The 12,672-nt window shown below is 35.8% G+C and overlaps 1 protein-coding gene and 1 pseudogene across 2 annotated transcripts; one reads left to right on the top strand and one right to left on the bottom strand.

Annotated features, from left to right (window-relative positions):
- Positions 1–535: 535 nt before the first annotated feature.
- On the top strand, positions 536–2,000 carry LOC147519090 (uncharacterized). The gene has a single exon (XM_086590739.1). It carries the CDS (start codon positions 1,150–1,152, stop codon positions 1,807–1,809), a length of 660 nt encoding a protein of 219 aa, XP_086446865.1. The 5' UTR covers positions 536–1,149; the 3' UTR covers positions 1,810–2,000.
- A 6,488-nt stretch (positions 2,001–8,488) lies between these two features.
- On the bottom strand, positions 8,489–11,017 carry LOC147519089 (26S proteasome non-ATPase regulatory subunit 2 homolog A-like; annotated as a pseudogene). Its single transcript, XR_015213126.1, has 9 exons — positions 11,009–11,017; positions 10,890–10,966; positions 10,679–10,813; positions 10,485–10,613; positions 10,115–10,384; positions 9,796–10,028; positions 9,319–9,369; positions 9,125–9,234; positions 8,489–9,028 (listed from the first exon to the last, which is right to left on the bottom strand). The product of XR_015213126.1 is annotated as a 26S proteasome non-ATPase regulatory subunit 2 homolog A-like (transcript).
- Positions 11,018–12,672: the final 1,655 nt, after the last annotated feature.

Below are 12,672 nucleotides of genomic sequence, written 5' to 3'. Positions count from 1 at the left end.
TGAGGTTTACATGGAATTTATCTGTGGCGCACTGGAAAGTGCTTTGTTAACAGCGTCAATGCATCAATGCATCATATTCAAGATCAACTGAGACCTGTGTGATTCAATGTTAACGCCTCGGCGGACCAGGAAAGAGTTGGCTTGGGCTAATGCCTAGGTAAGACTCAATGGGTCCGTTTGGAAAAATGCAAAACAGAGCAAATGTAGAAATTATTGTTTTAGAAAGTTTTGATTTGGAAAGTTGTACAAAATAAAATTTTGTTCAGATTTCTATATGCTTGATTGATTGATTATTTTTTGAAGGTTTTAGGATTATTTATCAATTCGGTTTAGAACGGGAAAAAAGATGTTGTTTAAATTTTGGGAGATGGAGATCAATGGAGAGGAAGAAGACAAAGAAAAAATGGCCAAGGGTTTCTGGAAAGTTTTGTCGCTAGTTTTAGATTGCAAAATTATCTCCATAATTTAATACATTTTAAAAACATTTCTAACCGGGCCCACCCTATAATTACTAAACCAAGCGCCCGGAATAATGCAAACTGTAAAACTTTCTAAAACAAAGTTTTGACATGTTTTCCGGGCTAAACAAGCATACCCAATAACAAAGAAAAATGCAAATCCATTTGTGTGCTGCCTTTCATTCCTCCACTCCTAAATGCAATGCCAATTCATTTCACTGAGTCCATTTTACTCTGATCAATTTGTTAAGAGATTTAAGGTCCTACTATTATTAGAAGATTTTGTTCAATTTCGGGGAAAAAATTGTGATCATTGGCTGATTTTGGCGATTTGGTCGTTCCAATAGGCAATAGCATCAAAGATGCATCGTGCATGTCATACCATGGACCCTATTATTGTGGCTCCAAGAGAACAAGTATCAAAATACCAAACCATTAATCTTTCAGATGTTCCATATCTTACAAACATCCACTGCAGAGTATCAAAATGGTGTATTATTGAATCCAGAAAAGAAAAGAAAAAATGCCCCTCTTCCAAGCTTCCATGGTGTTGAAGTAACGCCAATTAGAAATCAAGAATGTAGTACATTTTATAGCTAGCAAGATAGCAACAAGATACATGCATAACAATTAGTACATGATACCTTAGGCAGGGCACTTAAATCCTGGAGGTGGAGTCTTTCCACAGTCGATGAGAACCTCTAGAGCTATTGGTATGATAATATTAATGTTAAGAAGCTTAGCTTTGATAGTAGTACAAAGACAAAGGGCAGCGTCCAAGTCGGCAAGCCCTCCGAGCACTGGACAACATGTGTCCTTGGCACTACTACCTATTATAACGTGCACTAGACCGCCCAACAAGTCCACACATGCACCAAGCTTGAGAGTGTCAATGGGGCATGTTTCTGGTGCAGGTTTAGGAGGGGGAGGAGGACAGGGTACTGGAGGTGTTGGAGTTACAACTGGTGGAGTTGGTGGATATGTAACTGGAGGTGTTGGAGTTACAACTGGTGGAGTTGGTGGATATGTAACTGGAGGTGTTGGAGTTACAACTGGTGGAGTTGGTGGATATGTAACTGGAGGTGTGGGAGTTACAACTGGTGGAGGTGGTGGATATGTAACTGGAGGTGTCGGAACATATGGTGGAGTCACCACAGGAGGGTTGGGCACCACAATTGGAGGAGATGGTGGATTCACAGGTGGCGGCGGCTTCACTATTGGAGGTGTCTTAGGTACTGGAGGTGGTGGGCACGGCTTGACTACAGGAGGTTTTGGCACATATGGTGGTTTCACCACTGGAGGCTTGATGGGCACATGGGGTGGCTTCACTACAGGGGGCTTGGGTACATGAGGCGGCTTGACGATGGGTGGCTTTGGTACATATGGTGGCTCCACCACTGGAGGCTTGATGGGCACATGGGGTGGCTTCACTACAGGGGGCTTGGGTACATGAGGCGGCTTGACGATGGGTGGCTTTGGCACATACGGTGGCTTCACCACTGGAGGCTTGATGGGCAAATGGGGTGGCTTCACTACAGGGGCTTGGGTACATGAGGCGGCTTGACGATGGGTGGCTTTGGCACATACGGTGGCTCCACCACTGGAGGCTTGATGGGCACATGGGGTGGCTTCACTACAGGGGGCTTGGGTACATGAGGTGGCTTGACAATGGGTGGCTTTGGCACATATGGTGGTTTCACCACTGGAGGCTTGATGGGCAAATGGGGTGGCTTCACTACAGGGGCTTGACAATTGGTGGCGTTGGCACATAGGGTGGCTTCACTACTGGAGGGGGGCTTATTTGGTGTTTTGGTGGCTTTGAATTTGGAGGGGTTTAGGACTGGGATGTTTAGGAGGAAATTTTGGTGGCAATGTTGGATGTTTAGGAGTGGGGTATGGACAGTAAGGACAAGCAAGAGAAGTGAGAATAGCACCCAAGTTCAAGAGGATAAACAGCAAATGAGCCAAAACAAACTTCCCCATGATCGAAAGAATCACAACAAGTTTTAAGAGACCTAGTGGAAGTGCTAGAGAGTCTGTATTCACTCCCAAAGACTAAAGACTTTGTTAAGTGCATCTCATTTCTCCAACTCATTTATAGAAGAATGAACACTTGACAGTATGAGTACTGCAGTCATAATAGTGAACTGAAGTACTACTTGCATGAGAAAACAAGTATTGATCTTGGTGAGAGATCGATATATCATATATGTAAGGATAATATTTCTTCATTTGTAAGTAATTGACACATTTGTCATGATTCATTGACTTGGGGTGCAAGAAAACAAACAGACTTGAATCCTCTATATATGGGGGCCATAGAATGGTTCTGAATTTTTTTTACACCATGATATTACTGACTCTCCTTAATTTCGGTGACTCAAAGCTGGCATTGTCATTTTCAGTTATCAGGACATGAACTTGTGTCAAATTCATGGACGCGGTTTCTTTTACATCTTTATAAATTTTTAACTTTTTCAAGCTTGTAGTATATAGCTATTAAACCCGTGAGTGAGAGAGCTCTTTTTCGAGGTGGTAGGCAATCCTTTTCCTTTGCTTGTATTATTCCACATGTGAAGTTGATTCCATGGTCAATGATTGAAGCGCTAGAGTTGTTTTTTCATCATGAACAATTGATTCCGTGACTATGCTTTAATCACTATTTACTCACTGTACTACACGAGTCATTTTCATTTTTCACACAGCTTATTATTTGTTTCATTGGACAAGTTTGATGTCGGCTGCCCATATTTCCACTTCTTTCAATTATCTAATGTAGTGATCACGAAGGTGAGGTTATATCTGTGGAATATGAGGAACATGATACTTCCTAGACTGTTAGCTAGGGTGATTCCGAGTACAATGTCATACGTTTGTTTTTGGCTTTTTTGCATGTGAACTTGCAAAAACAAAATCACACCTACTTCGCCGTTTTTACTTATACAGAAATAAGAAAAGCTTTACTGAACTATTCCTAATTGTAAACCTTGACTGTGTTCATGTGTTGCTATTAAATTTTAATAATCAAAATAGAAATCAATACAGGTAATGTAAATTGATGCGTCTAGTTTGGTCGAGACAGATTGAGCGTCGTCCTTGGACAGCCGTGTTCTACAAATCTACTAAAATAGGCCAGAACCAGGTGCTTAATTAAGCTTCATTCCTTGTTTTCGATCAAGAAGACTTAGTAGACGCATTGTTTTTCTCAAAGTTCCAGAGTGGAAGTATATCGATTCTAATAATCATAATTAAAATGGAAAATTAAAAACCTAAAATCAAGATGCCAGAAAGTGAAGTCACCCCCACCCCTCCCCCGTCGTATAGATTGTTTGCATTTGGTGATCGAGGACAAAACCTCTCGTGTTTTGAACGAATATAGTAGCCAGTAGGGGTCTGCCTAACCCTATATTTCTTTCTAAAAAAGAAAAGAAAAATCGATCCATCAAAACAGTACTAGAACAGCTAAAACAATTTGTGATTTCAGTGTACACAAATACGTGAACTAACTGTAATTCGTAAGTATAATTGATACATCAAAATGTACAAATAAAGCTGTCGGTCAATACCTGAAATAGTTCCAAGACAAGAAATTCACATTAGGTAGGTGCCATTCGTATCAAGTTTGGTACCACACTCATACAAGAATGAGTGAATGACTACTCCAGTTGTACTTCAAACACCATAGATTAGGCAATCCAACATATATTGCGACTTCAGAAATTTCTGTCAAGAAAAAATCGGGATAAAGTTTCCGGGAAGAATCAAACCTGTAAAAAGGACTTAAAAACCTTAACAAGACACTCCCGTCATTCATTCTTTTTTTTTTTTTTTTTAGAACGATAGCTATGGGTTTTTTTTTTTTTTTGCTAAAGGGTAATTTTGATTATAACTGGAAAAATGTATAGAGAGAGATGCAGAAGGAACATAAAAAGGGAATAGGTACAGTTTGTATTTTAGGTCCTTGGAATGAATTTCTAGGAGCTATTAAACTTGTCTGTAGTAGGTTGCTGCTATGTCTTTTGTTCACGTTAGGAAGAGTGGTTTGCCATGCCACCAAGCTTTAGTCCATGTTGCCAGCATGCATCCTTGTTGAGCACTTGTCTCCGCTGAGAAATTAATCTCCTTCGAAGTATGAGTGATGTTCAACTATTCCACGTACTCTACTCTTTGCTTTATTTGTGCCATGCACTTTTGATTTTCCAGTGGACTTCATCCAACTAAAAAACATTAACTCCTGCTTTTGATTGGGATTCAACTCATATATTATTCCATCCCATACTTAATCAAAATCTTACATAGATTGTTCCTCTTATATCTTCATACAATAGACTATCTTGTTGATGAAATTAAGAACACTTCTACTGGAACTCCTAAAAACTGACCCTGTATTTCGACTCCCTGAATGGATCAAATTGATCTACATGGGATCTACACAAGTCTATATATCGATAAGCTAGAACTCTTGTGTTAGGGAGATAGGTTTATAGAGTTTGTTTTTGTATGTGTTAAATTTCAAAATTTAAGAGAAGGGAAGTCGTAGTATTGTTGCATAAAGGAGACCTTTGAGAACTGATTTCACCACAAGCAGATCATTCACGTCCTTAAAGTATAACTCAATTTTAGCAATAACTATATTATCGACAAAAAAAATTAGCAATAACTAGCTAGAGAGCTAAGGTTCTCTAGGAATTGTTGTGTGTGGACTGAAAAGAGGAATAATCCCACATGGACGAAGAAAGGGGTTCATAATAGATTGATATAGTGGGATTCTCACCAACTACTATCGAGGGCATGTGAAGAAAGTTGATTGCCATGTGGTTTTGCGTTAGTGTTTCAGTGAAGAAATACATTTGTTTTTCCCTTTAAGGTGTAATAGATTTTCAATTTAGGCAAAAAAATTTATTTTTTTTTTATTTTAATTTTATGTAATTATAATTTGAGGAATGATTTAAAGAACTTTGTAACTTACTCATATTTGTGATTTTTTTTTAATAAGGAGTTTGATTCAATGTAAATTTTTTATTGGTTTCAAATTGTTTTGAATAATTAAATGATGTTGCTTTTTTGGAAGTTGGTTGTGTTTTCTCACTTCAAAATTTGAAAAGTGAGGAACAAATATTATTATCCGATTTTGCGGAAATTTGGGTGTAACGAAACCATTACAAAGTCAAACTAGATACCTTTAAACAATGAGGTTCATATATGGTCTGGAAAGATATCTTTAGATATATATTATATCTATACCCTCTTGGCTCTATTTTTCAAGGCTTCAACATAGTCTCCAACTTTTTCTAAACTCTAATACTAATTCCGAAAAAAAAAATCTAAATCTTTAGATATATATTATAGTTATACCCTCACCAATCTATTTGTTGGAGTACTCCATAGACTCCAATTTTTTCTAATAAACTTTATTACTAATTATGAAAAAGTAGGATATAAATAAATAAACAATCTCATCTAAAGTATCACAGAATGTCCAACTTTTCTTAAACAATATAGCTAATTACGGGAAAAAAAAACTAAATTGCAAAAAATAATATTTTCAACCAAAAATGATTTTTCTAAAACCCTTACGCCACAAAGAATAGTTTCCACACTAATCTCAGACGAAGTTTAACATAACAAAGTTTTTTTTAGAAAATGATAATGAAACTATGAAAGAACAAAGAAAAAAATGAATTGAGTTGCTTGAATATTTACTTTATGTATTTGTTAACCACACATATGACTGGAAAAAAGGGAAAAAAAAGTAAACTAATCATAAAATAAGTAATAGTGTACACCAAAAACAAATAAAATTGTATTGTATGCACTATATATATGAGCATAACAAATAGTGTTGAATCAATTTGAGGTGTAAAATTTAGTCATAGTTAAGGATTTCAAAAACCACATGCCACAATAATTACTACATATTCTAATTAAATTTATGAATTTTATAATTTCCAATTTTAGCGGAATAACGAGATTCAATTAAAACGGACGTTGGCTTAAATAAATTATATAACTATTGATTTAGTTAAAATAGACGTTGGGCTTAAATAAATTATATACCAAACCAAACCAAAACAAATTACATGTGGAAAATTAAATTATACAAAAAATAACATCACAAAATATATAATAGCAATTGGAAAAAAAAAAAAAAAACCAATAATAACAAATATTTTTAAATATATATATAATACTGTATGAAACTAACGTCAATGAACAATTAACGAGAAACAAAAAACTAGATGCAAATGCATCGAACTAATCTCAAATAATATTTAATGGGAAATCGGAAATTGGATGCACATACAAGCATTAAACTAATCTTAAAAATTAATTAATGGACAATCAGAATATTGATACAACTGCATTAAACTAACCTCAAAGAATAATTAAGGGGAAATCAAAACTTGAATGCAAATACATCAAACTAACACCAACAAATAATTGTCGGAAAATCGGAAACTGGATGCAAATGCATTGAACTAACCCCAGAGATTAAATTACCGGGAAATCGGAAACTGGATGCAACTATATTGAACTAACCTAAAAAAAAAATAACTATAAATTGGAAACAGGATGCAAATGTGTGAAACTAATCTTTACAAATAATTAATGGGAAATCGGAAATCGGATGCAACTACACTGAACTAATTTAAAAAAATAAATTTGATGTAAATGCATTGAACTAACCTCAAGAAATAATTAACAAAAAATCGAAAATTGGATGCAAATTCATTGAACTAACCTCAAACAATAATTAATGAGAAATCAGAAACTAGATGCAAATACAACCTCATCGAATAATTAACGAGAAATCGAAAACTAGCCGGATGCAAATGTATTAAACTAATCTCAAAAAATGATTAACGGGAAATCGGAAACTGGATACAAATGCATTGAACTGAGCTCGAAGAATAATTAGCAGGAAATTGGAAATTGGAAATTGGATGCAAATACATTAAACTACAACGAAGAATAATTAACAAGAAATCGGAAACTGGATGCAATTGCATTGAACTAACCTCAAAAAATAAATAATAGAAAATCAGAAACTGGATGCAAATGCATTGAACTAACCTCAAAATATAGTTGTGTTATATGTAGTGGGAATGTCTCGATAAGTATAGTTTTGCATTTAAAACGGTGTTTATCTTATCTTTTTTCGTATAATTGGGAACACCTTGCTATTCAAGTAGCTTCAATATGAAATTCATCTTATTAGACAATTTCACAAAACTTCAGTTAAACTTCTATTATTAAACAACAAATGAAGTTGAAGGGTTTTATCAATGGTGATTTATTTTTTTTTCTAATAGAGAGTACGTGAGGTTTTCATGTTATAAGAAATTTGGATGAGTGAGCAATATAATATCTGTATATAATAGTTATGCATATATAATTACATATATTTTTCAGAATAATTAATATGATAGGACCCGTTCGTAGATAATCTTTGAAGATCCCACATAGTGAGTCAGATATATAATTTAAAGAATAATTAATGAAAACACTACACCAAAACAGCTTTTTGTGACGCCTATTTGGCGTCACAATTAATATTTGTGACGCCAAATAGGCGTCACAATTTAGGCGTCTCAATTTGCGTCACAAAAATTTATGACGGCATATTAGCGTCAGTAATTTGTGACGGCATTTTGGCGTCAGTAATTTTGTGACGGTATTTTGAATTTGTGACGGCATTTTGGCATCAGTAATTTTGTGACGGTATATTGAATTTGTGACGACATTTTGGCGTCAGTAATTTTGTGACAGTATATTGAATTTGTGACGGCATTTTGGCGTCAGTAATTTTGTGACGGTATTTTGAATTTGTGACGCCATTTTGGCGTCGGTAATTTTGTGACGGTATTTTGAATTTGTGACGGCATTATAGCGTCACTTATCATATTTTCGTTTTGTTTTTTTAAAAAACATAATAATACTACCATATATTTAGAAACTACCTGCAAGTGCTCTAATCACTACCATACAATTGTTTCCATTCATCCATCCACATCTGATTACCACACAAATAAAAGAAGAAATCTTGTATTAAAAATATTTAATATATATAACATTGTATTCTCAAAAAACAATATAATTGTAACCCTGCTACATGCGTAGTCCCACATAATAAATTTCACTCAACAATTATATTAACACGCCTACACTTACAAAGAATCAGTTCTAACACTTACAAGGAACCAGTGGACAACGACTTATAAAACGACAAGAAATACCAAAAACACCATAGTTTGTCTTCATAGCCTTCTTTTGAACTTCTCTCAGCCAAGCTTAATGCATGCTCACTACAGAATCTAACATTGAAGAATTGACTCTATACATACTGCCTTGTAACAAACTTGAATTGCTCCTTGTAACAAACTTGAATTGCAGAAGAAGCTTTACAGATCGAAGCTTCTCTCCTTTACGGTTGAAGAGTCTCATCAAAATATCTAGCTTTTTCACATAAGTGGGCAGAGAGAGACCAGCCATTTTACCTTATTTGCATCGAAAAGCCCTGGATTTGTAAGACGGGTAATCTGGGTCAACAGACCTTGAGCAATCCGTACCTATACATACAAGATAACAAGAAGCGATCAAATAATTAAAACAACCAAAAAGTAAAATAAATGAACAAACTAATATAGTTTAAAGTAGCATCATACACAAAAGAGGAGACTAGCTTCTTTGTAGTAATAACTAGAGAGGTTGCAATGCCATCAATTCGAGCATTGTTGGTACCAGCGCCAATTAAACCCAGTGAGATGATTGCCGCCTGCAAAATCAACTCTATAGTCAATATTAAATCATTATAAGGTCACAACATGGATGGTGTTTTATGCTACACAATAGAACAAACCATGGCTACATCTGAATCTGAGTCATGACTAAATCTGCTTAGGGTGTCCATACATTGACCTGATCCAGCACCCATTTAACATGTTAGCAAACCAGAAAACATAAAAAGAGAACATAAAGGAGTAAAAAACCACATGTTTCTCTACCGTAACTAGAAGTTGGTCCAAGTTAAATTTTTTAAAAAAAAGTAAGAAGTGCTTCGAATATTGAACACCGAGTTGAAAATTTCAAATAACATAGTGAGTAACAACCTTGATCAATTTCTCAACTCAAGCAATGTAGTCCTATTTGTATTGCTCACCCCAGGCCTTGCTAGGGTGTACAAGAGAGGGAATGCCTATACCCAGTCTCATTGGTTGTCATGTAATTTCCATTATCAAGTTATTAATGGAATGTCATAATAATAAAACCGATTAAAAAAGAAACAAAACAAAAAATCTGAAAAACAGCCTTAAATGTTAGTCGAAGCAAAAATCATTAAAACCACCTTTGGGTTGGATATGCAAAGTAGTCCAAGAGCCAAAGGAACAGCTCGACGAATATTATGCTCTCCGTCTTTTAAAACGATGCTCCAAAGAAGCGTGTCGCCATCTCAAGACCTAGTTCCTCAGCCATAGCAACCATAGCAACCCCAAGCACAGCAGGTCCCTAATGGGTCTCACCCTTATCCTTCTCCAGATGTTGTGCACAGTGTCCGAGAAGATTCTGCACCTGTTTGGATAAAGAAAAGTATCTTGTTAATGAGACTAATGGTAATCTTTAAGAAATACTTGTACTTGGTTAAACAAAAGGGATACCTTTAAAACATTGCCAGTTCTAGCATATGCACAAGACAAAAGAGTCATATCACAATATTTCCTAATCTTCTCATTAAATGTCTTCGAAACTTCAGCAGTGGCTTCCACCCTTGTTCTGGGACCCGGTGTACGCAAGACCCAGTCCCAGTCCCATAAATATTTCCTAATCTCATTCTGGGACCCAGCGTATGCAAGACCCAGTCCCATAATGGCTCCAATACGGATGGTTGAATCTTCTCTATCTATATAATCAGCGAGAAGTGCCAATGCCTAAAAGATGAGATTCAAAGGTCAAAATAACTACAAAAGAATAAGAAAAAAAGGTATCACAAAATATTTTAATGAATATAAGCAGCAGTGAAGTACTAACAGGATCACAATCATTGTTGACGATGCCAACTCCTAGTAATGCACCTGCAATAATATGGTTGTCATTGCTGTGGAAGTACTTGTCAATTTGTGCAAGACAAGAGTCAACATCCCATAAAAAAATCATACCCTACAATCACAAGTATAAACATTTTTTAATTTTTTTTTCATTAAAAGCACAATGATACGCCAAACTAATTGGTGATAAAGCAACATACAAGACTTGCTGCAAAGACTAGCTTTCCCATGTTCCTTGTTCTTGAAAAGCCAACTTCCTGCTGAGAGCCACCACTTGAAGAATCGGAAGGTAATGCTGCCATCAACTTATCCCGGAGAGCAAGGAAAAGAGTCAGAAAAAATGTCTATGTAACATTATATTGGCATTCTACCGAGGTCATATCTTACCTGACCAAAACCCGCATTCACAAATGCATTAACAAAAGTTGCTGCCTAGTTTTGTCTGGCTGAGTCAATCAAGTTCACCTAACAAACAAGACCACCAACAAAAAACAATAAATCTCTGACAAACGACATGAATTTAGATTACGGTTTAAATTAGAACTCTTCTTCTAAGAGATTTGGTAAATAGTTTGGAAAAGAAAGATGAAAATGTAAAACCAACTGCAAAATGATTTTTTCTAATAGATCTGAAAAGGATTAATAGTTCCATTCTTTAGAAACCAATACCTTATAAAATAGCGAGCAAGGTTAAGATAGCCTTCACTCAATTTAGCATTGTTAATAATTTTTTGCATTACCTCCCTCTCATCATAATCTGCAACCATATCTTCATCAAGCACGAAATCAACACCCTGGACCACAAACAAGTGTAAGCCAATACACAACTGAAAACATCCTATAAAGTACAAACTACTAATAAGTGTTCGCTGATGTCATTAAAATGTATGTCTCTACAAAATTAACCAGCTAGAAGGAATATCAGAGGTCCTGGATTACAAACAAGTGTAAACCTACAAGTCATCATCAATAAATTTTCTAGCAATGTTTATAAACAGCAGAAGCTTAGTCCACCTTTTGGAATAATATTTGTTAGTTAAACATTTATGTCATACCATTTCTTCAAAATGATATTTATTAGTATTTCAGCATATTGAGGTCAGCACCTAGCAGAAGTATAGTATTTCAAACGCAGTCTTAACTGTGAAGTATTAGCAATAAGTCAATAACAGAGTTAAAACTTACATGTCGAGCAAGAATATAGCAAAACTGCTTCTTCTGTAGCAATCCTATGACAAAATATAGCAGGTTGAAGTTTTGTCCGTGTATTTTTAATCTACTCCCCAATGTGTATAGCATAAAATAATACAACACAATGTAACATAGAAAGTAAAACCAATAAATAGTCCAGCCTACCACCAACTCTTGCCCATCAACTTTAAATTTGCTTCCCATGCGTAATGCACGAAGAAGACCTTCAGCGGACTCAAACTCACAAAACCCAAAGCCTCTTGGAGCTTCATTGCTTGGATCTTGGGCACGTTTCCAACTCTTTACAGGTCCACAAAGCTACACGAGAAATAGAGGCAATAATACTTAACGACAAAAATCTTCGTTACATCCCACCAACCATTACAACATCCTGTCATGGATACCACATGCATCCCTTAGCTAACCCAATTAAGAGGACTTTCCACCTCTCTCCTCAGATCCTTTCTAATTCAACTTCCATCCCACCAACCATTATTACAACAATAAAACAACACACCCATTACCCTATTTAAACTTAATTTCACATATATCACAATGTCTAACAATCATATAACACAATATAAACAATAGAATTATTATTAAACTATAACGAGAGAGGTACGAGGCGAAACGAAAAAACCCACCTGGAGGAGGAATTGGCCCTTGCATATTGGAATAGCCATTGGGCATTTGTCCACCATATTAGGATTGTTCTTATAATAAGTAACACCTCCACCCATAGGTGGCCTTAACGAAACAGTAACAAAACGAGCAATGCCGTGGTCAGATTTGAACTTGAAAATTAGGGTTTTGAGGATTGATAGGAGTGAATTGAGGAGGATGTGGGAAAGAAGGAGTATTTATGGGATGAAAAGAAGGTGGTTGAATGAAGGAAGGGAATTGAGGATTAGGGAAAGGGATTGAGGGTTGTGGAGGTGGGGAATTAGGATCTGGTGGTGCGGGTTGTGAATTTATGATCA

This window comes from Coptis chinensis, chromosome 2 (assembly GCF_015680905.1).
Source record: "Coptis chinensis isolate HL-2020 chromosome 2, ASM1568090v1, whole genome shotgun sequence".
In the NCBI taxonomy this organism is placed as follows: Eukaryota; Viridiplantae; Streptophyta; class Magnoliopsida; order Ranunculales; family Ranunculaceae; genus Coptis; species Coptis chinensis.
This window is presented reverse-complemented; position numbering and strand designations above follow the sequence as displayed.

What these genes read in the sequence shown, in the direction of transcription:
- LOC147519090 (XM_086590739.1), top strand. Translation starts at nt 1,150, where the DNA reads ATGAGAACCTCTAGAGCTATTGGTATGATAATATTAATGTTAAGAAGC.